The 26,741-nt window shown below is 45.0% G+C and overlaps 2 protein-coding genes and 2 long non-coding RNA genes across 7 annotated transcripts in view; 2 read left to right on the top strand and 2 right to left on the bottom strand.

Annotated features, from left to right (window-relative positions):
• The window catches only part of MOCOS (molybdenum cofactor sulfurase), a 563,966-nt gene that overhangs the window by 255,055 nt on the left and 282,170 nt on the right, over nucleotides 1–26,741 (top strand). The window lies entirely within an intron of this gene.
• Nucleotides 893–3,017, bottom strand: LOC310748317. 2 transcript variants are annotated; one of them, XR_014541286.1, is made up of 2 exons: nucleotides 2,922–3,017; nucleotides 893–1,951 (listed from the first exon to the last, which is right to left on the bottom strand). It is a non-coding gene; the product is annotated as an uncharacterized lncRNA (long non-coding RNA). The 2 variants fall into 2 exon arrangements; XR_014541287.1 differs by lacking the exon at nucleotides 2,922–3,017 and adding an exon at nucleotides 2,415–2,827.
• Nucleotides 3,298–26,741, top strand: part of EPB41L4B (erythrocyte membrane protein band 4.1 like 4B) — a 68,164-nt gene continuing 44,720 nt past the window's right edge. The window contains exon 1 of one of the 2 annotated variants that reach the window (XM_083583894.1): nucleotides 3,298–3,678. In XM_083583894.1, coding sequence (XP_083440020.1) covers nucleotides 3,463–3,678 — 216 coding nt within the window. In that variant the 5' untranslated portion in view covers nucleotides 3,298–3,462. Of the gene's footprint in view, nucleotides 3,679–9,449; nucleotides 9,594–26,741 lie in introns of those variants that run through there. The other variant, XM_083583895.1, reaches the window with a different exon arrangement.
• Nucleotides 14,855–26,741, bottom strand: part of LOC310748311 — a 29,080-nt gene continuing 17,193 nt past the window's right edge. The window contains exons 3-5 of the long non-coding RNA XR_014541276.1: nucleotides 20,322–20,432; nucleotides 16,482–16,691; nucleotides 14,855–15,445 (exon numbers count right to left, since the gene is read on the bottom strand). This is a non-coding gene — a long non-coding RNA (uncharacterized lncRNA). The remainder of the gene's footprint in view (nucleotides 15,446–16,481; nucleotides 16,692–20,321; nucleotides 20,433–26,741) is intronic.

Below are 26,741 nucleotides of genomic sequence, written 5' to 3' on the forward strand. Positions count from 1 at the left end.
TTTGTGTTATGCTACACTCTGATGGCAGCTATATTCTGACTGGCACCCACAATACTTCCTCAAAAAGTGAAATGCTCCTACTGGTCCAAAAAGGTTGGCCTTGCCTGCTCTAGATCTGTTTCAGTTCTGGTTGGGAGGGTGAATGTGTAAGACTGTTTGCTTATCCAAAACTATAGTTGGCACTAAAAGGGAAACACTGTATTTTTAAAGGAGAACAAAGTATAAATGTTATCAAGCTCCTATTAAGTCCAATATGTACTGTATTTTTCCATCTATAAGACGCCCCCATGTTTAAGAGTCCTCCCTATTTGGGAGGACTCCGATTTAAGAAAATGGGGAGAGACGCATCCTAATTTTTGACATTACTTTTTAGGGGAAAAACATAGTCTTATACACGGAAAAATATGGTACTTACTGGGTGATAATCTTACAGAATTTAGCCAAGTAGATTTCCATAGGAATAGGCTGAAGAGCATCTTGGAATACATTTTAAAGAAAATAACTCATTTAAATATAGAGGTGTAATTTGGTATTGCAAATTATTTGAGAGATCAGTAGACTCCCTCTAGTAGGGTGAATTTTTAGCAAACTGACTTCATGAAATCTCCTCTTGTATACCTTGACCTAACCCAATTCTTCCAACAGGCATTGCAGCCTTGTTCTAATGTGGTAATTTTCCTTTCTTGCCCTAATTTTGAACAATGTTGCATTTCCCAATTAATTTCTCTTTCTTTTCTTATCCAGCATTCTTTTAATATTTTGTTTTGTTTAAATACTGAGGTAGGGTGTGCTTGTTAGGCTTCCAGAAGGCAAAAAGGAGTCTGCAGCTATTGCAAAATCATATATTCCCAGCCTGGTTGTTGCAAAGGAAGAGAGGCAAAGAACACAGAAGGGCTGTAATATTTTCTTTATTTAAAATATATCTAGGCTGCCATTCCAGGTACAGTAGTACCTTGGGTTAAGAACTTAATTCGTTCTGGAGGTCCGTTCTTAACCTGAAACTGTCTTAACCTGAGGTACCACTTTAGCTAATGGGGCCTCCCGCTGCCGCCGCCGTGCGATTTCTGTTCTCATCCTGAAGCAAAGTTCTTAACCCGAAATACTATTTCTGGGTTAGCGGAGTCTGTAACCTGAAGCGTCTGCAACCTGAAGTGTCTGTAACCCGAGGTACCACTGTATATTCTTCCCAAGGTGGCGTGGGCGATCATAAATGAGAACCTTTTGAGGATTAGGTTTTTGTTTTGTTTTTTACAGAACTATTCTGCCACCAGCCTTCCCCTTCCCTAGGAATTGCACAACCCTTTAACACTTTCTGTACTTAGTTCATACGTCCAGTTTTTTTCAGAGTTGCAAAATGCACACCATCCTGAAAGGCAGGTTGTATGTGGAGGGCAGACATTGCAAGGATCTCCGGTGGGTGATGGGAACATATAGAGGTGGATTGCGTAAAGGTGCCTTCTCACTGCCAGGCCAGCCAGGGCAGAGAGCAAGGTCTGCTCTCATCATAACAGTGCAGAACTTGACTTTTCTCCATTGGAGTGATGGCAACCTTTCATTTCTCTGGAAGGGCTGAAATTCATGGACATGACTGGAGTCTGAGTTAAACTGCTCCTTGCGGCTTGTGCTAGTCACTCAGACTCCTACTTGCTCCTACACACAGCCCTGGACAGAGAGAAACTTGGCAACTTGCAGTGCTCACTGACCGAGACAGGAAAGTGAGACAACTGGCCCTTATCTGTGCTGTGCTTTGCTGCTTTGATCCATGGCATACCATAGAAGACACCATGTTAAGATGGATGCCTTCTGTGCTGAAGAGCTCAACACTTGAGCCATATACTGTTTTCTTTCTTGGACAGGGCAAACCTCCTTTGTTCACACATGCATCTCAGCATGCCTGGTCCTGCAAGAAGGTCCTCCATCTGGGTTTGGCTTTGCTCTAGGACACCAACACCTAAAGAAAGGGCACCATTAATGAACAACAGTATCATTACTTTATGGCTTTTTATGTATTGTGGTATTTTATGTATTTTGCGGTTGCTTTATTTTATAATTTAAGTAACGGTTACTGCAATTGTTGAGAGTGAATTTCTGTCTAATATTTGCTGATAGGTTGACATTTTTTTCTTGTATACGATTATATTCTAATGGGTTATTAAATATTACTTTATTTGATAATGTTGTTTATTTTAAGTCATATATTTATTGTGATATTTGGATTCGATTATTATAAGATGTATGACCTTTGCTGTATATTATTGTTTCTTCAGCTTGTAAACTGCTTTGTATATAGCAAGACAGAAAAGGCGGCATGCAAATTAAAAATGAAATGAAAACGAAACAATTAAGGGTGCAGCCTCAGTGTGTTCTGTGCTTTACAGAAACCCTCGTTTCGCACTCCCTTCCACTGGCCTCACCCTAAGCTCTGTGCGGGGGGCTGCCGGGTGCTCAGGATCTGCCCGTGTGCTTCCCATTGGCATCTGGTTGACTCCTGGGAGAAGAGATTGCTAGTTGGCTTGATCCAGCAGGGCTCTTGTGATAGTAATCCTAGAATGGTAGAGTTGGAAGGGACCCCAAGGGTCATCTAGTCCAACCCTCTGCAATGCAGGAATCTCCACTAGATCATGGGTGGAATGGCGGTTCCTACAAAATAGAAGCACAAAATACATTGATGTTCAACAGTGAAAGGGGCTCCTTTGGGAAGTTGTGGGCTCTCCTCAATAGCTGAGATTTCTGCATTGCAAGGGGCTGGACTGGATGACCCTTGGGGACCCCTTCCCACCTCTGCAATCCTGTGACAAAGAAAACAAGAGCACAGACTGGAAAACAAGCCAACCATTCCCATCCTCACAGTTGCTCAGGCCGCGATCCAAGCGTGCGTTGCCAGGCCCCTTCCCGTTGGCTTGGCCTTGCCCAGAACTTACTCGGAAGTAAGTGTCCCACGTCCGCAGGCTGCTTCGGAGTAATAGACGCGCTCTCCGCCGCTCGCCTGCCTGGGCGCGGGCCAGAGAGGGCGCCCCCGACTCGCCGAAGGGCCTGGCCGGCTTTCCGGGGAGGAGCGAGGCATCTCGGCCGCTGTTCCGACCCCTCTTCCTCCGCCCAGGTGAGGCCAGGTGGAGCAGGTGGCCAGCCCGGGGCAGGTAGAGCCACAGGCGCCCTTTCCGCGAGGGAAGGCGGCCCCGGAGGAGGGACGCGGCCCCCTTTGGCCGAGCCAGAGCGACGGCGCCGCCGCCACAGGTCGCCGCTGCCGCCTTTGTGCAGCCGCCGCCGTCTGCGGCAGGAAGGGAGGCGGCGGCAGACGGGGACCCCGCCCAGCGGCGGCGGCGAGCCCACCGCTGCCTGCCTGCCTGCCTGCCTGGCTGGCTCCCCGGCGGGCGGCGGCGGCGGCGGAGCTCCGTCCGCGCAGTAGCGCCGGGCCGCTAGGAGCCGGAGTGCCGCTCGCGTACCCGGGAGCCAAGGCGCGCCATGCTGCGCTTCCTGCGCAGGACCTTCGGCCGGCGGTCGATGCAGCGCTACGGGCGAGCAGCCGGCGAAGGAGACGAGCGCGACGGGGCGCCCCGGGCGGCCTCGGCCGGAGCCCCGGCGCCTCCGCACATCCAGGCGGCCGCGACGGGCGGGCGAGCGGCGCTGCAGTGTCGGGTGCAGCTGCTCGACGGCACCGAGGTCAGCGTGGAGCTGCCGGTGAGTGGGGCCGGGGGAGGGCGGGCTGGGGCGGCGGGACCTCGGGGGATCCTAGGCAGCAGGGAGTCTCCACCCCCCCCCCCGTGTCACGATCCCTCCCCAGGCTTGCCTTCCTTCCGCCACGTGAAATTGCAGTGTCTTTAAAACATGGCACCGGTTGCTTTCCTTTGCTTTTTTGTACCCCCGTGTATGCATTCAGACGTGCGGCTGGCGCCTTTCCGTACAATTTGCGCGCCGGAAAAGCCTTCGCTTGCCGAGCGCCTTGGTCCCGGTCGCCAGCGGCCTCCTCCTGCCTCCCTCCCCGTGCCAGGCTTGCAAACACGAGGGGGGCGCGCCTGGGACCGACGGCTCCTCCCCTCGCCCTCCGACTCCCCGGAGGGATACCTGTTGCTCCCACCGCGCGGCGTGTTTCCAGTTGCCCAGCCCCCCCCCCCAGGTGGGGCCCGTTTCCAGGCCCCTTAGCCGACGGCGCGGGCCCTCCCCGGGTCCACTCGTGTGAACAGCCGCCCGCAGCTGCATTTGGCAAACTTCCTCCTCCCACCCAAGGAGGGGAGCAGAGCCACCTATAGCTGGCGGGGGGGGGGACAAACCTGTGGCGCTGCCTTGGGCGTGGCTAAGGGAGGCGGGGGGGGTAGCTGCCCCCCATCAATTAAAAACAAAAAGACATAGCAAACTGAGGTTCTGCCCCTCCTTGGCTGCGCCCGTGGGAGCTGGTGCCTGCTTGTTTTTTCCTTGCCTTGCCTGAGGCAGGTGGGACCTGAGAGACCGGCCGCCTTTCTTTTCCACCTTTGACTTGACAGGCGCATTTCGTTGCCCACTTGGCACTAATGAATTTGTGGCACTGGTGAAATTCTGCTACAAGTTGTGGTCATAACCCTCTTCCCCTGGCAGGGGCATAGCCAGACTTTATATGTGGGGAGGGGCAGAACCTCAGTTAAGTATTTTTATTGATTTACTTGATTTAATGGGGGGAAAGCTGCCCCCCCCCGTCCTCCCTTGGCTACTCCCCTGTCCCCAGGGAAGAGAGTTTTCTGACCCTTGGATCAAGAGCCTTTTGAGTTTTCACAATACCAGTTCTGCCTGTCCCTGGTTACTCCACCTGTGATTGGGCTGCCGCTAAGCAGAGGATTGCCCTTTCCAGGGCAGGATCCAGTTCTTAACTGTCTAACCACCCTGCCTTCCCTATAGAAAGAATCCTTGCTGGGGACGAGTGTCAGGTGGGGGTCAGACAAGCCCCCTCTCCATGTCCAAAATTGTTGCTTCTGCTTCCTGCAGGTGTTCCTCCCCCCACTCCCTGTTTTTATGCTTCTTGGGTTCCTTGTGAAATTGCCTTTACAATGTGTTGAATTTCTAAAGTGTTGGATATTGTTTTTAAAGAAACGTGAGCAACTGTAGCTTTGAAAGTATGGAATTGGCCGGATAAGCTACTGTTTGCTCTCAGTAAAAATAAAATAAAATGCAAATCAGATATGATTTTAAAACAATATGGAATGTAAGCAAGGTGAAACTTCTTTTAAACCCCCAAATAATCAGAATTCCATATGAATTTGTGTAGAGTCTGATTGTGTATTTTACTAATAATGACCTTGGAGTAAATATATGTGTGTGTGTTTAAGGTGGTTTGGACAGTGCTCAAATACACCAGATTACCAGTGTAATAGGTATTAGTCTTGCATGAAAATACACTCCAGAAATCATGTGAGAGATCTGTGTGTTTAATCTCCATACAGCAGGTCACTTATTTGTATATCAGAACAAGCAGGTGACCTGTTTGATGGAGATTTTAACACAAAGATCTCTCATATGATTTCTGGTGCGTCTGTATATCCAGAAATTGTGAGACTTCTGTGTTAAATATCAGTACCTTGAAAGCACATACGATGCTACTTCTGCTGCATATAGTATTTCTGCTCTGATCATAGTATTTGTGCTTGGATTCCTAGGCTGGTTATTTTAAATAGGTCTGCCATGATTAGTTCTGATACTCAGGAGGCAATATGTTCTTCTAAAGCAGGGCAAATGGTCCCAAAGGAGTGATTATGGGGCAGAGGGCCCAGAAATAATTTACTAGAGGGAATGCAAAACAGATGTATGGTTACACGCCCTCCAACGTTTCTCTGATGAAAGTAAGGTAAAGGTAAAGGTACCCCTGCCTGTTCGGGCCAGTCTTGCCAGACTCTAGGGTTGTGCGCTCATCTCACTCTATAGGCCGGGAGCCAGCGCTGTCCGCAGACACTTCCGGGTCACGTGGCCAACGTGACAAAGCTGCATCTGGCGAGCCAGCGCAGCACATGGAACGGCGTTTACCTTCCCGCTGGTAAGCGGTCCCTATTTATCTACTTGCACCCGGAGGTGCTTTCGAACTGCTAGGTTGGCAGGCGCTGGGACCGAACGACGGGAGCGCACCCCGCCGTGGGGATTTGAACTGCCGACCATGCGATCGGCAAGTCCTAGGCGCTGAGGTTTTACCCACAGCGCCACCCGCGTCCCTGATGAAAGTAGGGACGTCGTATTCCATAATAAAAATTTCCCCTATCTACTTTGTCCCCCCCATTTTTTTATTCAGTTTATAACACAACTAAACAACACAAACAGAAAAAACAAACAATACAAACAAATTCTTATCCTTATTTTTTCTAAACATTGTTAGGTGGGCTTCCCCAAGTCCCCAATTCCCTATCCACTTTTGGCAACTTATCTCCTTAGCTTGGAGATAACTCCATACCTTCCAACATTTCTCTGATGAAAATAGGGATGTCCTAAGGAAAAGAGGGTCATTCTGGGATCAAATCAGAAACTGGGGCGGCTTCTGTAAAACCTAGATTGTTGCTGGAAAATAGGGACACTTGGAGGGTCTGTGGTTATAGGATTTGGAACTTGCATCTGTTTGTTTTAAAAAGTTCTACCCCTCACCATAAAGGTTTCAAAGGCAGTTAACAAAATTAAAACTATCAGATCATTTTCAAACAAAAACTACAGTAATATGGGTAAAGGAATACAAAAAGCCATAAAGCGATGCTGAGGAATCTTTGTCCTGTGGGCCTGATCCTCCTCCTCCTCCTCCTCTTCCCAGGCTGTTCTCCCTCCCACCCGCTCCCTGTGACCAACAGGCACTGGTTGCAGATCACACCCTCCCCACTTCTCAGGTTTCTGCATGCCATAAACCACCCCTCCCCATATGAACTGCAATCATCACCTGAGGCCCTTTTTTGCCTGTCTCCTCCATGCGAGGTCCAGAGGGTGGCAACATGAGAACGGGGCCTTTTCTGCAGTGGCTCCCTGCTTGTGGGATGCTCTTTCCAGGGAGGCTCACCTGGCGCCTTCATTACACACCTTTAGGTGCTAGGCAAAACCGTTTCTCTGTTTTCCTTTGGCTGATTGTGCATTCCATGGCCTTTTAAAGTGAGTTTGTGAGAAGTTATTGTTTGGTTATTACAATATGTATTTTTTGTGTTTTTATACTCTATACCACCTTGTGATCCTCGGATGAAGGGCAATATATAAATTTAATCAAGTAATAATAATAATAATAATAATAATAATAATAATGGCCAACCACTACTAATATCCTTTGCTCTAATCAGCTGGAGGGGAGGAGTTTCTTCCCCTTTGTGGTGTACTAGGAAGCAAGGTTCGAACCATGTACACAAGGATCAGGAAGAATTTTACTCTGCAATCTCACATTATCTGCTCACATCCAGTGGAGTGGAAGGTTTTTATTCCCATCACAGGATGCTGTGTGTGATTGTATTTGAGTGTGACTGTGTGAATTTTGTCTTTGTGGGGGGGATGTGCATTTGTGTGTGTCCGATGTGTGTTTAACTGTGATTGTGTTGAGTGTTCAGGATGTGTGCCAGGGTTGATAGTTGTGTTCTTATCAGGTAGGGTTAGGTATTGAGCTTTGGTTGGGCCAAATGAATCAAGATAGGGTTACCATATTTCAAGAAGTAAATTCAGAAAACAAAAAGTTGTTGTGATTTTTTTTTAGGAATCTCAGAGTTACTGAGCTTTTTTTAAGCAATCAACTTCAAAATCCCAGACATTTTGCAGATTTCCCCAAATTCCCCCGGACACTATTTTCACTGCTTAAATCTTGGACATGTCTAGGAAGTTCTGGACATATGGCAACCCTAGAATCAGGGGGATTTTGGAATCCCCCCCACTTCCAGGTTGAAGCACAATGTCTATACCCCCCCCCAAACATCTGGGCTCCCACAAAGCCTCATATTGCTCTGCCACAGTTAATTTTGTTATTTTCTGTAATCTAAGCTTTCATACATATCACTGTGTTTCTTTATATCCACGGACATTGTAAGAACTGAGCCTTTTTTTTAAAAAAAGTTCAAGCTCTATTTTATTGTTGCTCTTTTTAACCAACACAAAACTCAGAACTCTTCAGAACTCCACAGGCAACATCACAAGCATGTAATGCTGTAAGGCCTGTGAGACCTGTTGGAGGACACAATCAAGTGCTAGGAAGGAAAGCCAGTGGGATGCCACAAAGTGTTTTTTTTAAAATGTGCAGGCAAGAAAACACTCCTCAGCTGCCTCTTTATTGTTTTTGAGTAAGAAAGAGTAAGTGACAAGTCCATGCCCCCACTCCAGATCATGGAGGAAAGTGAATCCCACTTACTTCTGCTGCAACCCCACCCAGACCTATTTGTCTGCAGTTTGGCAGGCGTAATCCACTCTAGAGCCAATGCAAGAAAGGGGGGGGCAGACGAAGGACCCCTTTCCCTGCCATGGATGGACCTTAGGGGAAGGGGGGGAGGGTGCAGGGGTTCCCTGGCTGTCCAAGAGACATGAGAGATGAGGGCCCTGGGTTCTGGAAGAATTGAGTTTAAGGGCACGAGGGGAAGGCCAGAGAGCGAGAAAGGACAGCCAAACCATTGCACATGAACCAGGAACTTCAGAGGTTGGCGAGGTTGAAGTTCATTGACTGATCTTTGAAATAAGCAGGCATCCTTGGCTTCAGGCCTTTGTTTTTAGATGAATTGTTCAAAATATCCATTGATTTTATTTTTGCCCGCTTTCTTGCATTTCATTTTACTGTGCAGCTATTTTTAAAAAATAAAAAAACCTATTATTTCCCTCTTCTCTGAAGCGCATAACCTCAAAAGGCTACTAGAAATTGTGCTTGCCTTTTAATGTAAAGGCAGTTTCCTCATCAGGCTTTTCAAGTCTTGATCTCCTAATGCTTTCATGCTCTCTTCCTATGCTTTTAAGTCTTTACAGTGCACTTTTTCAAAAGGGCTCTCTCTCCTTTCTAAATGGAGTGATGCACTCTCTAGCCTCTCGAAGCTAGAACTCCTCAGGGTCTTCCATGCTGAACGACACAGATTCTGACACGAATGTCCGTTCATCTGTTGCTGTGGAGCGATTGCCTATGGCGAGAAGGGTGTAAATGTAGCCATTAGTTCCCGTTGACCTGATCCCATGTGATTCACTGTTTTAGGGAGTAGTGAGAAGTGAGAGGAGCACTTGGAGCACAACCCTTCTCTCTGCCTCAGCGTCTGGGCCAGCTAAAAGCTTTCCGCTCTCTATCTCAAAAAATTAAAATTGCGAATCTGCCCCTTCCTCTAGCTATGAGAGAGACCCGCAAACTCCGATGAGTATTGCACTGCAAGTCTGAAAAAATATTCAGGGAACTTGTTGAATCATCTTACTCCCAAACCCACAATTGTTTCCCTTAGTTTCAGGAGGAAGGCCTTTGTGCCATCAGCAGTCATGACAACACTTCCCACCTTCAGCTCAAGAGAAATGTTCATACCTAGCAACTAACACAGCAGAAGCAGGAGGAGGGAGGAGTTTTTGGTGTCTGCCTGTTAATTCTGTGAAGGGATTCCTCCCCCCCCCCAACGCAAAAAAAATCTAATGTAGCCACTGCACTGGACTAAAGCTGAATGCAACAGAAAGTAAGTAAGGAAGTGAAATGTGGGGTGTGAGAAGGCAAGCGAGGATAAAGGCAGGATTCAGAATTGTAGAGTTGGGAGGGGTCCAACCTCCAGCCTTGCAGGAGCCAGGAATCTTTGAGGGACAGAATAAAGGTGGGTCAATGGCAGCTGCGACTTGGATGTCGTCCCCAATGCACTGCATCCTCACAGCATTTGAGGAGCTTCACGTGAGTCTTTTGACGAAGAGCAGCTAACCACAAAGAAATCCTATTTTTAAAAAGTCATATAGACTGATACTACACAAGCTCGCTTCTCTGCTTCATTGTTATGATTTCTTTATATAGATATGTCCACATATTCTTAAAACCCACATTTCTGTTAATGAATTAATTATATAGTATGATTTTTGAAATACACCCAAACACCATCTTGCTATTTTGCTACTGAAAGAGCTGTTAGACAGTGGAACAGTCTCCCTGGAGGTTGTGGACTTTTCTTCACTGGAGGTTTGTAAGCAGAGGCTGGAAGGTCACCTGTTGTGGGTGCTTTAGTTGAGATTCCTGCATTGCAGAGGATTGGACTAGATGATCCTTGGGGTCCCTTCCACGCTACAATTCTGTGATTCTAACTCATAATTGTGCCCAGCCCTGAGCTTGCACTATTCAGAGGTGTACTGCCTCCAAATATAGAGATTTCATTTAGGTGTCATTGTTAATAGCTATTGATACACTCCTTTCCCATGAACTTGCTTTAATTCTTTTTAAAACCCATCTGTCAATGTCTTCTTTCTTTTTTTAGAACAATTAGTGTAAGTCTGAAATAATTTCATTTTAAACAAGTATTAGGAATGGCTCATCACTGGCAGTTAATACTTGAGTGTAGCTCATGAATGAAAACGCTGGCTCTCATCTTCATACTGCTTCTCTATTCTAGACTGGTCCTGAAAAACATGGCGATAATGCCTAGAACTTCAGTACATCATCCTGCAATCCTTGCACTAACTCTATAAGAAGTGGTCAGTCAGTGTCCTCTGGAACCGGGAGGGTCTACTGAGAGGTCATGGTGGGGTGGTGGCCAACTTTTGGTTTTCTCCCTATCTTCCTTAAGTGGACACTTAAGCATTGCTGTTTTACAAATAGCACCAGGGTGGATTTGATTTAAATCAAATTGATTTAAATCACAATTTAAATCGCTAGTCAGTAAGACTTGATTTAAATCTTTTTTTTTTTTTTTTTACAGAAAACTCATTCTTGCTGGTATAATCTTAATATTTACAACTAGATGAAGGTTTCATTTTTTGGAACAACAAATTTTCAAGGACTGGTATTATAAGGTCTTGATGGCTGCTCCCAGTCACCAGTCTAGCTGCTGCATTCTGGATTAGTTGTAGTTTCCGGGTCACCTTCTAAGGTAGCCCCATGTAGAGTGCATTACAGTAATCCAAGCGGGAGATAACCAGAGCATGCACCACTCTGGCGAGACAGTCTGCAGGCAGGTGGGGTCTCAACCTGAGTAGCAGATGGAGCTGGTAAACAGCTGCCCTGGACACAGAATTGACCTGCACCTCCATGGACAGCTATGAGTCCAAAATGATTCCCAGGCTGTGCACTTGGTCCTTCAGGGGCACAGTTACTGCATTCAGGACCAGGGAGTCCTCACACCAGCCTGCCCCCTGTCCCCCCAAAACAATACTTCTGTCTTGTCAGGATTCAGCCTCAACCTTTTAGCCGCCATCCATCCTCCAACTGCCTCCAGATACTCACACGGGACCTTCACTGCCCTCACTGGTTCTGATTTGAAAGAGAGGTAGAGCTGGGTATCATCTGCATACCAATGAACACCCAGCCCAAACCCCCTGACAATCTCTCCCAGCGGATTCATGTAGATGTTAAAAAGCATGGGGGAGAGGATGGAACCCCGAGGCACCCCACAAGTGAGAGCCCAGGGGTCTGAACACTCATCCCCCAACACCACTTTCTGGACATGGCCCAGGAGGAAGGAGTGGAACCACTGTTTCATGTAGATACTGAACTTTTCAGTCCAGGGTAGTAGTTTATTTTACACTCATTTGCCCTGCTTGGATCTTGGCTACTCCTTATAGCACCAGAGAATTTAATTTAAATTCTGTTGCTCTTTGGCTGCAGTCCTGACACTGCCTGCTTGCTTATAAAGCATACCAATAGCCTGGAAATTGCAACATTACGTTAGCATTAGACTAGCTTCATGGACCTTCTAGAGCGCACTGTCAGGTTTAAATAAGTAAAGGACCCTTTTATGGTTCAGATTTCATGATAATGCTTCTCTCGTCTCACAACAGCAAAGTGCATTTCAGAGAATGACTGCTTTTTAAAATCATAATGGCATTTCACTAGACTCTGGATAGTTTTATGTTGTAATGGGAAGATGACATCATAATGAAACATTGTTCATGTGGGAACCTTGAATCAACATTTTCAATGAGTTAAAATCAAGGCTGTACCATCACTTAAAGACATTTAGGTTGGTAATTTTACCATTTAATCAATTAGTTCGTTTAAATTTACATATGCATATTCATACCCCACTACCGTATAGACCTGCTTCTTAGATTTTGGAGGAAGTGCGAAGCTAACAGTAATGTTAAATCTCACCATTTGCAATAAATGATGTAGAATGCTTTCTTTTTTAATTCCCTATTACAGTAGCATCAGCACCAAAGTAGCTTCAAAAATAAAAAAATGCATTTTACTGCAGCCCTACTAATTAAAATTTTGCCTCCCAACCAAATTCGTTATTTTGCAGCTTTAGTTCTTTAAAAATCCATTCATTACAATTTCCAGTGCTACATATGTATAAGTGCGTTCAACGTGTTGGAAGTATTTTCTGTAACATGTTTACAAACCATGAACTTTGCCCTCAGAGTTCAGTGAACCTTTTGCATTTCAGATATGAATAAACGTTGCAATTGCTTCCTCTTAAAATTAAAAAAAGATATGCTAAAACGAGGCAAGACAGCTTTCCGGGAGTCAGCGAAACTCAAGAGGCCTTGGCAGGCTGCAGAAACTTGCTCATCTGTCATGGTTTTTGTTGCTATTTGCAGTGTGTGGAATGTTTGCATGATTCAGGAAGTTGCCCTTCAGCATCCAGGACTTAGGTGTGCAAATAGAAAGCAAGTTACTTTCATTTTCTCTCCCTCAGGGTGTTGCCGGTGGCCTTTGTAAGAGGGCTATTTGAGGTGTGTGAAAGTTGGCAAATTTGGCTGAATTTTCAGGATCTTGTCAACAAACCTTTATCCTTATTTTTGCCATACTTGTTCCTTCCTCTGTTTTCATCCTAAAAGGCTTCTGCTGAGTATGTTAAAATCCTTAGGAGGTGCTTTGTAAGCAGGATCTTATTTTGTCCCTTTTAAATATGGTGACAGGTGTTTCCTAGTTTTTTGCTGCCCTAATTTTTTATGTGTGAAGTGAGTCCTTTAGAATTTGCTAAATACATAATGCAGTTTACTGAATACAAGCATGGGATGTAAGTGCCCTGCCACGGAAACACAGTTTGGGACCTGAAAGCTTGCTAACTATTTTGCAATTACTTTGGTTGATTCTAATACATAGTTTGTCCAACTATGGATCATGGTCTTTTCCTATGGACAACTTTCTTAGTTTTTATATATTTGGTCAGTACCTGTTTTCATTTAATATCTCATAATTAGCTGACTTGGGCTGAGTGTTTTCACTGAGGCGCCAACTGCATTGGGATGGTTGCTTGCTTTGGCAGTCAGAGTGAAGAAAAAGGGGTGTTTCTCCCCCAAAAGTGTGCTGTTACTTGCAGGAACATTATTGGCTGACTAACCTCAGGGCCTGCAAGGTGAAGAAACTGCCTCGCGTGGCAGGATCCACAGGAGCAGCAGATCCAGCTTCCAAGGAATGCATTGGCTGTTGATGCCGCCACTGCCATGATAAAAGCAGGGGCCTGGGCCACACACCTTGGAGGACGGGGCCTCTGTAGACCTGCCAATGCTGCTTCTGTTCTGGGTGAATAGGAGGTGCTGCTGGTCTCCTCCCACCCCCAGGAAGCAAGTGGCGGGCCGGGCTGCTCTCTGGGGTCTGCTGGGCTCCTTCCTCCCACCCGACGGCCTTTGATCCCCATTTCAAGCATCAGGTTAGGTTGGTTTCATTCCTGCCTTGTTCCCGATGTAGATCTCCATTTCCTGCTTCTTCCCTGATGGGTGTTGGTGTCATTTTGTGGCTTGCCTCAGGTGCCAAAATGTCTCTCCCTTACTAACCTTGTATCTTAAGCTTATAGTTGTGGCAAGAAACAAAATTCTGACGCTGGGCTCCCTTCCCTTTTTAGAGGGGGTGTATGGCGGCCTTATAAGGATACTTCTCTGTGGAACCCTTAACAAGAAGGCAGCGCAACAGGAGCTGCCTAGAGAGAGTCCAGGGTGAAATTCAGTGTTGCCTCTTCTGGTTTGAAATGAGATTACAGATTTTTTTTGCTTGCGTTGATTAGCCAACCAGTGCCAGGATGTTTTGGGTTAATTCGCAGTGTTGCCTTGTTACCAATGACCGCTGTTAACTATTTTGCTTTCATATAATTATTAATATCTGTACAATATCTGTAGTTCTCAAATCCTTGGGGGAGAATCACACAAAGTTTTGTTATTTGTAACAAAGCCACTTGGTATAAAATTAAGTAAAAAAAAAGGTATCTCATTCTCTGATCAATATTCTTAAGGGATAATGCTTGTTATAATGGGGTTGGCATTTGAGCCATATGTTTGTTTGTTTTTTTAACTGGTCAGTTTTAATGCTATCAGATCCAGGCAGGTAAGAAAGCAACATATAAATGAACAACTTCCAAGGGGAAAGTTAACATTTCCCCCCTTTTTCTGTTTCTTACTGGAATTCATGTAATGTTAAGTCAGTCCACAGTGAGCACATGTGCTGTAGGCTACCAGAAGGAAGGCTGTGGGCTCTTTGCTCCTTCCTGGTCCTGCTGCTGCTGTGCGGGGCCACAGTTTGGCTTAGCATATTGTCTAAGCTCAGGCTCATGGTTTAGCTTTCTTCCAGACAAACCACAAGGTGTCACCAAGGTTTGTCCTGTGGTTTGTTTGGGGGACAGCACACCACAAGGCTGGGTTCAGATGACACATTAAGCTAAACAGCAGCTGAGTTCAGTGCAGTGCTGCAGCAAGAGAGCCAGCGAGGAGGAAATTTCCTCTCTGGAAACCCATTCATTTGCATTGACTAAGCCATCATTTGGCTTAGCTTTAATTGTTATCTAATTCATACAAGCACGTGACAGCATTCCTGTATCAGTTTTATTAATATTTTGATGGTGTATTTTCATGTAGCATACGGACTCAGTTTACTATTTTTTTGGCAAGATTTTGACAGTGTATATCTTATTTTTAATGGCTTTGCTGTACATGACTCATGCAACAAGGTGATCTAAATAATTGTATATTCACACTGAAGGCTTTTACTGTGTATGTTTTGGAATGTAATACGGAAACTATACTTTGACTTCAACTCCTTTCTGTATGGAACCTTGCCCAAGGTTAGAGGATGACATTCTCCAGCCCTGTGCACGGATGAAATAATATTTTGAATCAATAGACTAGTAATCCCTTGCAGACGATGTAGTTACTAACCCATGGCATATCATTGTTTTCTTAGAAAGAACAGAACAGTCACTCTACCACTTAAGACGCAGGTCATTGTTATTCTTCTTGTCCATCCTTTCGAGGGACCTCCAGCTTCTGCCAAATTAATGTTCTCTCTGTCAGTGCTGCCAAGACTCTTGAAGGGCTTCTGTTGTCCAACAATAGGAACAATCGGGGGTTGGAGAAGGCTTTCTAGGGGGAACCAGACATCCCTTCTGGGTTCCGGCAGGATCTAGTGAGATGGGTGCATGCCCTCAGAGGTGCCCCTTGGATTCCACTGCCCAAGGCAGGTGCCTCAGTCAGCCTTAGGGCTTGTGCATTACCAGAAGGAGACTCAGGGCTCTTTGGCCAGGCTCCACTAGGGGCGGGAGAGCTCCTGTCCCCAACGGAGCCAGCCCAGATTTCCCTGCTGCTTGCACTTGAGCAGCAAGGACCTTGGGGCTCCTTGGCCAGACTCCCTCCGCGTTCGCTGATGTGGGGGGTGGGCGAGCCACCTTGTCCACTCGCCTCCCACTCCCTGATGACGGACCAGGCGGCAAGAGCCAAGCACACAGGCTCTGTGCATTTGACTGCCTTAGCCTTTGCCTGTGTGGGTGTGCTGCCTCTTTCCTGGGGAGGGGGGTTCATTCACCCCAGGAGGAAAGACGCAGCCCACCCTCCTGGGCGAAGGCGCCTTGTGGAGAGGGGCTGCTGGAGGCTGCTATGAGCACTAGACCCCCCAGCAGCATCCAAGAGCCCCTACACCACCTGGCTGCCTTCCACCGAGAGGGTGGACTCCAAGCAAGGCTGCAACCCCAATCCCACTCCTACTCATGTGCAAGCAGGAGCGGGTTTGGGGCTCTCTCAGCTGGGAAGGGGGACCAGTTTAATGAAGCCGCTGGCTTGTGTGAGCCGGTAGAGGGTCGGGGGCTCTGAAAAACTGCTTGTTTCTCCCTCTGCCTGTCAGGAACTGGGCAGAGGAGGAATGTTGGAGACTGCCTCCCCAGGAGGAGGAAGAGGAAGACAGTTTAGATTGCACTCAGCACTGGTGCTGGCCTGGGACAAGCCACCGCTGGGCATCCTTCCCTTGCCCGGACAGGATGCGGCAAGCAGGGCAGAGGCACCCGAAAGGGAGATGAGGGGAAGCTTTGACTTCTCAGGCGGCGTGAGCAGGGTGGGTGAGTGGAGCTGTTTTACCCTTGCCCTGACAGTTACAACCGCCTGCAAGTGGCGCTCAAAATTGGAGCACGTTCGGCTTCCAAAAAAAGTTTGCAAACTGGAACACTTACCTCCGGGTTTGTGGCGTTTGGGTTCCAAGTTGTTTGACGACTAAGCTGTTTGAGAACCAAGGTGCCACTGTAATGGGAGAGGAGGAGCAGGCAGAGCCAGAGCAGCAACTGGCTGACATGTTGTCACTAGAAAGCATTCCAGACCCTCCATCTCCCAGAACCCGGCGAGCCTTGAAAGTAGGAGAGCAAAGAGCTTGAGGACAGAGGGCACTTAGCAGCACCCGTAGAGGAGAGGATGGTGACGAATGAGGAAGTGGGAGAGAAGGGGGTGGAGATTCACTTGGGACAACGCCATTATCCAAGAGGTTGGGTTCTATAGCCTCTCTCTGTAAAGATTGAAATAAAAAAGGACTGTAAGAAACTTTGCCTTGTCTTTCTACTTTCCTGGGCAACTAGCCGGGAGCCGCTAGCAGCATCCTGACACAGCCAGGGCAGAGTGTGATATACCGCTGGTGAAACCGTCCCTGCTTGAGTCCTTGTGCCTCCAGCTCCTGGCTAGTTTGTTTGTCCTTCGGTGCACTAGGCGCTGGAGACAGAGGGACTCAAGCAGGGATGGTTTCACCAGAGATATACCGCTGAGTGAAGCTGCCATCGCAGTCTCCCCCCATACTGGTTCTGTGAAATATATTGCCCTGGCCCAGTTGTAGCATCATTCCACATCTTTGTATTTTTGTGGCAGGCTATTCAGTGGTACCTCAGGTTACAGAGGCTTCAGGCTAACAGAGGCTTCAGGTTACAGACTCCACTAACCCAGAAATAGTACCTTGGGTTAAGAACTTTGCTTCAGGATGAGAACAGAAATCGTACTCTGGTGGTGCGGCGGCAGCAGGAGGCCCCATTAGCTAAAGTGGTGCTTCAGGTTAAGAACAGTTTCAGGTTAAGAATGGACCTCTGGAACGAATTAAGTTGTTAACCCGAGGTACCACTGTATAAAGTTTCTACTTTTTAGTCCTGTGAACTTGAGCAAATTATTTGTGGCCCACTCTGCTTATTGCGATGTTTTTGATCCCTGAGTTTGCCATGAGTGAAAAGTTACCCCTGGCTGGCACAATTGCTGGTGTTTGGGAGGCAAGCAGTTACCACATAGGTGATGCTGCTGGCGGTACCTGTGATATGTTTTTTGCCTAATTTTGAGGCATTGCAGCAAGAAAGGGTGTGTGGCCACTGGGCTCTGAGCTGCAGATTACACATACTGTTAACAGCTTTCTCCAACTCCTCCAGTTATTTGCAGTGTTTGTTTGTTTTTTACTTATTTATATATACATTTCTGTCATACCCTTTTAGTGGCTGTGCATCACTCAAGGCAGCTTATGACAACTTAAAATCACATAAGAGCATAAGGATCAGGCCGGTAGCCCATCTAGTCGAGCATCTGCCATGACACTCGGCAGCTGGGTGCCTGTTGGAAGCCAGTGCGCAAAACCCAAGTGCAAGAATGCTCTGTTCTCCTCCACTTTTCAGCAACTGGGATTGAGAAGTATTTCTGCCTCGAGCCATAGATATAAATTCACATAGAAATAATTAAAATTAAAATAATGAAATACACTGCCCCCCCAAATAATAAATTGGGGTTCTTCACCATTATGTCACTTGAAAAATGACTTGTGGCATATACATAACCTTGGCTATCTATTTATCCAGTCCTTGCGCTTATGTTCTGTGTTTGTGCCAAGATAAATAAAGATTCTTTCATTCTATACTCTGCATTTTGCTGTCAGAAGTTAGTATGATATAACACTGATTTGTAGAGCAGTGAAGTGGAGATAGTAGCTTTGAATGTAACCAAAATATTTAACAGCAATGAATTTTGTGGGGTTTTTAAAGTACATGAGTATTTTCCCTACCAACCCCCCCACAAAAAAACCACTGTATGTTTTATAATATTTTTCCTGTGAAGAAAAGGCATGTTATCTCTGCAGACACAAATTCACACTTTTGAGAACTGTAAAAACAAGCATCTGTGATAATATCTTCTCATTAGAAAAAACTGCCCCAAATAATCTTACAGAAACCTCTGGAAGAGCATGACATTGTGAATGGATTAATGGAATTTGTTTACCAAAAAATCTAAACATTGCATATAAAGCCTCATGCTACATAATTAAAAACAAAACCTTATTTCCTGATGAATAGCCTTTGGACTATAATGTAACTGAAATGGAAAACTATCTTTAGAAAGATTTTTCCTCCAAAAGCATTTTATTTTTTTAAAAATCTGATTTAAATAAAAAAAAGATTATATATATATATATATATATATATATATATATATATATATATATATCTATATCTATATATCTATATATATATATATATCATCATTGCTTTTTATCCACCCTGGTTCAATCATGGTTTCTAAGGTCACAACATAACACTACAAGTCATGACTAGGAAGGTCAAAACATGGTTTGTGGCCAATTCTTGACCATTGTTTAGGCATTCAGAGATCTTCAGGGGAGAAAATAAGGAAGCCAATATATATATGTCAGGACTGACTTTTTCTTTCTGGCGCATTTAGCTGCATGTTTTTTGGGCACTCTTAGAACTGGAATCTAGACTTTCAACTCTGCATTCTGCTTGAGGGCCAAAGAACTTGCTTTGCGTGGACAGGCGGAGTCCCCAGATCGCGCGCCCCCCCCCGTCATGTGGAATAACGACTCATGACAACGTGCTGTGGGATTAAATTGGCCACAACTTTATTAAATTTCAAATGTGGGTAGACCTTGGCTCAGGCATTGGGCGTTCTCCCTCCCCAGTCCCCAGCCGGGGACCTAGGGAGCATCAGGGTTATCCAGTGTGTGTGGGGGGGATGGGCCTGCTCTGGAGAACATATGTTCAAGCAGAGATAGGCGCCCCCGTTACGCCGCCGCCGCAGGGGAGAGCAATGACGACCTTTCGGCGTACGGTCAAAGCCTCCCTTCAGAAACCCCTTTAACGGGGAACGCTGGTATCGCCGCCGCAAAGAGGAAGATGGACTAAAGGATTCCTCCCAAGGCCTGATACCGCCAAAGTTGTGAAGTTTTGCTACGGGAAAGGCGAAACCTGCCAATGCAGGGAAATTCCTTTCCGGCTCTTTAACAGCGACCTTAACGTAGCAGCGCCCGCATACCTGTGAAGAAAAGTTAACCTGCAAAGCCTGTGAAGAAAAGTTAACCTGCAAATAAGACATTAACTGAGGGTGGGTAGGGTGGGAGAAGCTCTGGAGCCAAGTGAGGATTCCCAGGTAAGATCCTCCCTCTATTGTGTGGGCAGGTAATCCCTCCCCTACCTGGCCTGGTCTCCTTGGCAACGCTTCCCCCAGGTGGGATTGGACAACTGACTGAGGTAGGCGGAGACCTCCAGGTATCCCACCTGAGGGAAGGCAAACCAAGCCTATGCTGTTGGAGCCGCTCCAGATCTAGGGGCTGCGCGCGTCCACGCAAAGGGCGCCCCCCGTTTTAAGCGGGGAGCGGTCATTAGGTGGTTGTTGTTGCACCAATGTCATTCCTTCTGAATATGTGAATTTGTAAATATAATTTTTGGAATACGTTTCAATTTATAGTTCACCCTGTCCAGAAGTTGCTGTCCAGACTGTACAGTGGCTTTTCCTTACTCGTCCTTGCAAACTTTATAAATGGCAGCATAGTTTTAATGATAAGAAACGGCGGCTGTAATACAATGATTTGCTAGAGTTGATGCCTGAACTTAATTTGAATCCTTATCTCCTATGTCTGAGTCTGTACAGGCTGTCTTGATTTCTCTCATAAAGATTAGGAAGATTTATTTTGACTTAAAAATGCTTTCAGAAGTTATTTTCAGACAAATTCTTTTTCTGAATTAGTTGTATAAAGGGTGACATACATACTTCTCTCCTAAATCTTCTAATCTTCAGTGATCAGAGGAGGACCATCTGGTTGAGAGATGAGACCCTGGATCCAAGACCTTTAAGTTGTTGTAACAAGATACATCTGCCTTGAAGCAAATATTAAAAGGGTTTCTCTTAAAAAAATAACTAGAACAACTGCCTGAAGATTACCACATACCTTCCAAATTCCTCATTTTGATTTTGGCATCGTTTAAAAATGCTGCATTTGTTTGTGAGGGACATGTCACCTATCCTTTTTTTAAGTGTTCCTTTTCTTATGATTCTAAACCTTGTCCACATTCCTATTTATACAGTAGAATTATGTAAGTCTGTTTAGCAACAAGGCATCTATACCTGCAGTTATACTAAGATTTCAAGGTAGGTATAGCAGGAGTGGCGAGCCTCCAGTTTGGGGTCCTGATCCACACACACCGGCATTTTTTTCTGGCCTTCCAAGACACTCCCACCCCAATTTTGGTGGCAGTGGCAGAAACAAAAATAAAGTTCACACACCGCAGCCCTGGGGCGATAAAGCTCAGTGCCCTGATTGGGATGCCAATCACCCCTTCCTCACCCCTCACTTGGATCATTTGAAGAGTGGAGATGGGGCAATGCGCCCCTGCTCTGATCTGCAGAGTTTGGCTGAGGAGAGGGGACTGTGTGTGTGTGCATGAGAGTGCATGAGAGAGTGTGAGGTGGTCACAGCCACTTTCGCCCACAGCCACTACTGGCATGCAGCACCTAATAAGGGTGACTGCAGCCCTCGGAGGACCATAAAACGTTAGCCAGCCATGAGGTGTAGGATCGCAGCCTGATTTGAAAACAAGTCCACTGGACAGAGTGGAACTGCTGAGTAAAAATGCACAAGTTTGGGTCGTAACAAGTGTCCAGTACTTCCCAGAGGCAAATAAAGGGAGTTACTGGGGAAAATACTCAGAACTGATCAGAGAGTTCAGGCATTTCAACAAAAAATAGGAGTACAACAGGATTGAGGTGTTTTAACTCTTGTCAGGGCCGTTGACTCATATATAGGGGGTATAAAAACCATTATCCGGACTGGAAGCAAGTGGAACCAGAGTCTGCATTATATGGGGTTGTGGGGGGGCATGTTGGTATGTTGTAAGGATATATACACCCTTTGGTTGAGAACAAAACCAACCAAAAGTTTATTTGGAATTATAATCGTCTTATTCTTTTCTTTTCTTTTCTTTTTCTTTCTTTTCTTTTCTACTTCTTTGCAATCTTCTTCACACATGTAATCGAAGTTATTCCAGATCAGTCCAATGTGAGTTTTCCAAGCTGGGACAAGACAATTCAGTGATTTGACTGAAAGCAGTGTAAGATACCTGCTTGCTTGCTGTGAAATCTGCCATTTTGCATTTTTGGGAGCTCACACAGTTGGTTTGTGGATTCTGATGAATTTATCACATCTTTGTTTGCATTGATGTATAAGCTAGTTTCAGTGGAGGAACAAAATGTTCCCATGCAAGGATGGCTAAGAGAAACAGGTTCGGGAATTGGAAGAACAGGATATATGCCGTTGGCTAATAACAGCTTGACAGTTGGGAAAGTGTTATGGAGATCACTTCAGGTGGCAGATTTATATGTGGGATTTGTTCTCCTGCTTCCAGGCTAACATGCAGTGATATGAAAGCTGTAAATGTTTTTGTGAAAGCATTTAGCTCAAGAAGTAAATTCTGATACTTCCACACAGCACTTGCAAAAAAAGAGCCTTTCATAAGCTCCTATTTTGAAGATAGATAAAACTCTGCCGTTCATCATTTTTATATCTCTTAATGTAATTAGTTCAACTTCCTGACTTCTTTGATAAGGCAGTTGTGACAGAAGGGGCCCTGTCCACACCTGGCAGGATGGCTCTTGAAGATGAATGATGTCGCTTCCAAGCTTCTACTGTCAGTGCTGGAGACTCCTTGCTTTGGGTTGCTGCTTGCAGCGCAAATAATTTACTCCCTGCATGAGCAACATCATTCCCAGAAATCCATGTAACAAACACATCAAAACTTATTTTAGGAAGAGGCAAACTCTTGTTTTGGCTTCAGCAACCTGCCTCTGTGGGCTGACAGTTTGGCTTCAGAAGACACGGATCATCTCCCCAAAGAAGCCAGAGGTGATCTGCATCAGAATATTTCTGCTGCATTCCTAGCTGGCCCTTAGATCCGATTCAGTTCTTGACCTGAGTCCGGCTCATGGATGCCAGAAGCAGCACACAGCCGCCCAGTTGGATGCAGAGCCTGTCTCCCAAAATTGCCTTGCTTGTGATTTGTTCTCGGGTTCCAAGCTGTTTGGTGAGCCCCCACAGTGCAGTTTGGCGTGTGGTGAATAGATGACATGGTTGCTTAGTTATGCATCCAGCTTGTGGCCCAGCCGGCTGCATTTTAGCATGTTTGGGCTGTTGCAAGCTAGATTAGCAATTGCACAACCTCTGTATTTATTTACAGTACTAAAGGCTGTTCATATCAGCATTTCTCCATGTCAGAATGACTACATGAATTTAAGGCAAGGTGTATTTTTAATAAGCTCATTTCCTTCAAAACCTACTTCGTTGTCACACACAATATTTGCTTTTCATTGCTGCTACAAGAAAAAGGTTTAACAAGTGTTAAGAAATTGCATAATAATACCCAGGGCTCCTTTATAACCATGTGAACAAAGTGTTCAATTTGGGGCCTGCTGGCTGAGAGGTTAAACCATGTAATCTTGGCACAAAAACAGTAGTCAAAGACTCGGCTAAACTGATATTACCTTAGTGATATTTGGTTTTAACCAGATGGAATGTTAAGCATTAACACATGAAAGGATTACGTTGATGTTGGAAATGCAGCTGATGACAGTTGTGTACAAAAGAGGCAATTCACTAAATTCTTTGTACTGCTGTGCCTATTTTTGTAAAAGAGAGTCAATCCGGCATAAATGGCAGGTTATAGCCCCCACCCCAGTGCATGGGCCTGTTCTAATTACCTGAACTCTTGTAGCCTTTCTGTATTATAAACTAGCAAAACTTTGAGACAAGTAAGTAGAGCGAAACTCTGAAGTGGGAAAACTCCAGGTGATGGAGAGGACTGCATGTGCGGATCCCTGCTCTCCTCAGTGGGAGACTATTGCTGCTGCTGCTGCTACTGCTAAAAATACAGTTTTTATTTATTTTCATGGTACAGAAGATAAATTTCGAGCTTACACTTGTTACAACAGTAAACAACAAATAACTTGTCCTGATGAAATTACAGACTTTTATCAGGCCATGTGTTAAAGTTTCATTTGATTACTCTAAGAGATCATGCCACATTTTCCCATGAGTGCTGGGTGGATTTCTGCTACGGCCTGAAGAATTTATGTATTCAATAAACACTTGCCATATAAGAGGAATATGGATTGTGTTTGCCCTTTGCTGCTCTCACCTGGCATGTTAGTTTCTCAGCCAGTGCTATTGACTGTACTCTTGTTATACTAACACCTGTTTTCCAACATCTGGCTGTCTCCGTATGAGCAGCAGTCATTAGAAAGGCTAAGAGGTCATCTTTGGAATAATCAGGAGCAGGCAGGATCCTAAGCCCAGGTAGTGCTAGTGCAGGGGACATTTCCATGGTTTTCTTGTATATTCAGCTTATTTCTTTGAAGGGTTTGATGATGTCTCAACACCACCACATATGGAAATATGTACCTTTGACTGCACATCCCGTCCAACAATTGGGATTGACTTCCTTACATATTCGGGACAGCCTCACCAGTGTATAATGCCACTATGCAGAATTTTTTAATGAGGCTTCCCTTATTTTTGCAGAAACTATTTGCACATCTAGGTCCATTTCCCATGGCATTTTTGTGAACAATATTGCCATATTCCAGTGTTATTAGAGCTTTGTAAATTGAGGAAGCTATGAGTGGAGAGAAGTTAACAAAGATGTGCTCCATTGCTGTTAGTTTCCTGTTTGCTTGAGTGGAAATGTCTGGGTTTAACAGGAATCTTCACAGCCGGTTGAAATGCTACCATGGCCATTTAAGGTTTGGTATGGCAGCTATGAATTGTTCCTTTCATAGTGGGATACTGTTTGCATAAAAATCTTTTAATCTGTAAAGGCCCACCTGTTCCCAACCATTCCAATCTAAGTACTGTCCTGTTTCTTTAAAAGATGGGTGAAAGCAAAGAGGGATAAGGGGAGATAGTGGGGGAGCCAGTTTTTTAAATGTTGCTTTCCACACATGTGGTGCAGAGGACAGGGTACGCAATCGTATGGGTTTTAGTGAGTGAGGAGGGTAGAAAGGGATGGGCTCTATGTACTATATAATTCTGGAGCCTAGTCATGCTTTCCCTCCGTCTTGAATAAACTTATTTAATAAACTTATTTTAAATTGTTTGGGTGTAATCATAATCGGCAGCACTTGAAAGAAAAATGAATTTTTCAGCAGGATAGCCATCTTTACTGCAGCTGTGCTTCCTGACCATGATAGACGTAGGTCTTTCCAATATTCAAGACTTTCTCGCACCTGTAGGAATACTGGTGTGAAGTTTGCTTTCCTTAAAGCTGATTTTTAGTTATCTGCACTCCCAAATATTTTATTACCTTGTGGCAGGTTTTAAAACCTGTCTGATTTTGAATGGTGAAGGAATGCCTATACAGTGGTACCTCAGATTAAGTATTTAATTCGTTCCGGAGGTCTGTTCTTAACCTGAAACTGTGCTTAACCTGAAGCACCACTTTAGCTAATGGGGCCTCCTGTTGCTGCCGCGCTGCTGGAGCACGATTTCTGTTCTCATCCTGAAGCAAAGTTCTTAACCTGAAGCACTATTTCTGGGTTAGCGGAGTGTGTAACCTGAAGCGTATGTAACCTGAAGTGTATGTAACCTGAGGTACCACTGTATACATTAGTTCTGATTTGGATTTGTTGATTTTTAATCCAGCCACTTCACCATAATTGCCTAGTTCTTGCATTAATATAGGCACTGCATCTTTTGGGTTAGAAAACATTAATTTTGCTATATCATCTGCAAAAAGGCTTATTTTATGCACTTATTTTTTAATTTCTACTCCTTTTATCTCCAAATTGCTTCTAATGGAGAGGTCCAGTGGTTCAATTGAGAGGGCAAACAAGAGGGGTGACATAGGGCATCCCTGCCGCACCCCTCTTGCAGTGGAGAAGGCTTCAGAGTCTATACCAGTTACCCTAAACCGAGCGTATGAGTTTTTGTATAGTCTCATGATAGAATTCATAAAATATAGCCCCATATTCATTTTTGGCAACAACCCTTCTAGGAACTGCCAGTTGACTCAATCAAAGGATTTATATGCATCTATTGATATGACTGCTAGTGGTAAATTTTTGCTTTTGCTTGGATGGATAACATTTTGTAGACGGAAAATTGGGTCACAGATCTGTCTCGGGGGTATGGACCCAGCTTGATCTATGAAGAAATAAACGTGTTGAGGCTTGCAGTAAAGATTTTAGCATCTTGATTTTTCCCTGGCTTAGGTATAATTTAGGGCTGGCATAGGTCCTGAATTTCCTGGACATAGCCAGGATTTGGACCTTGAAGCAGCATCCGGGTGGAAAACGCTGAAATGTCCAGGGAAGAAAAAGTTCAGCAACTTTGGCAAAATAAATAAATAAAAGCCCCAAAACTTTGCCAAAAATACAAAATATGGCAACCCTATATAACTATTATTTTAGAGTGTTACCAGGAGGTTGGTACTTGACCACCTGAAAGAATATCATTAAACAGAGAGGTTAATCTTGGGATCAGAATCTCACTGAATCACTTATAGAAGTTTGCAGTGTAACTGTCTTAACTTTATACCCCTTCAGTTTTTTGATTACTGCGGCTACCTCATCTATAGGCTTGGTTTAAATAGTCCCCGTGGGTGTCATTTAGTTTAGGTAATGCAATTCTTTCCAAATACAGTGGTACCTTGGTTCTCAAACGGCTTTGTACTCAAACAACTTGGAACCCAAACACTGCAAACCCGGAAGTGTTCCAGTTTGAGAACCTTTTTTTAGATGCTGAATTTGAGTGATCTGTTTTGAGTTCCACGCTTCCGATTTGAGTGCCACACTTCTGTTTTGAGTGTTATGCTGAGGTCCATCTGTTTTTGCTATTTATTTTGCGTTTTCCTTTTTGTGACTTTTTTGTTTTGTTTTTGTAACTATGTGGAACCCAGTTCAGTTATTGATTGATTGTTTGACTGCAGTACATTGTTTATTGCTTTCATTTTATGGATCAATGGTCTCGTTAGATAGTAAAATTCATGTTAAATTGCTGTTTTGGGGTTGTTTTTAAAAGTCTGGAACGGATTAATCCATTTTGCATTACTTTCTATGGGAAAGCATGCTATGGTTTTGGAATGGACTTCTGGAACGGATTAAGTTTGAGAACCAACGTACCACTGTATTCTGTAACTGTT

This window comes from Podarcis filfolensis, assembly GCF_964270895.1.
Source record: "Podarcis filfolensis genome assembly, chromosome: 13".
NCBI lineage: Eukaryota > Metazoa > Chordata > Lepidosauria > Squamata > Lacertidae > Podarcis > Podarcis filfolensis.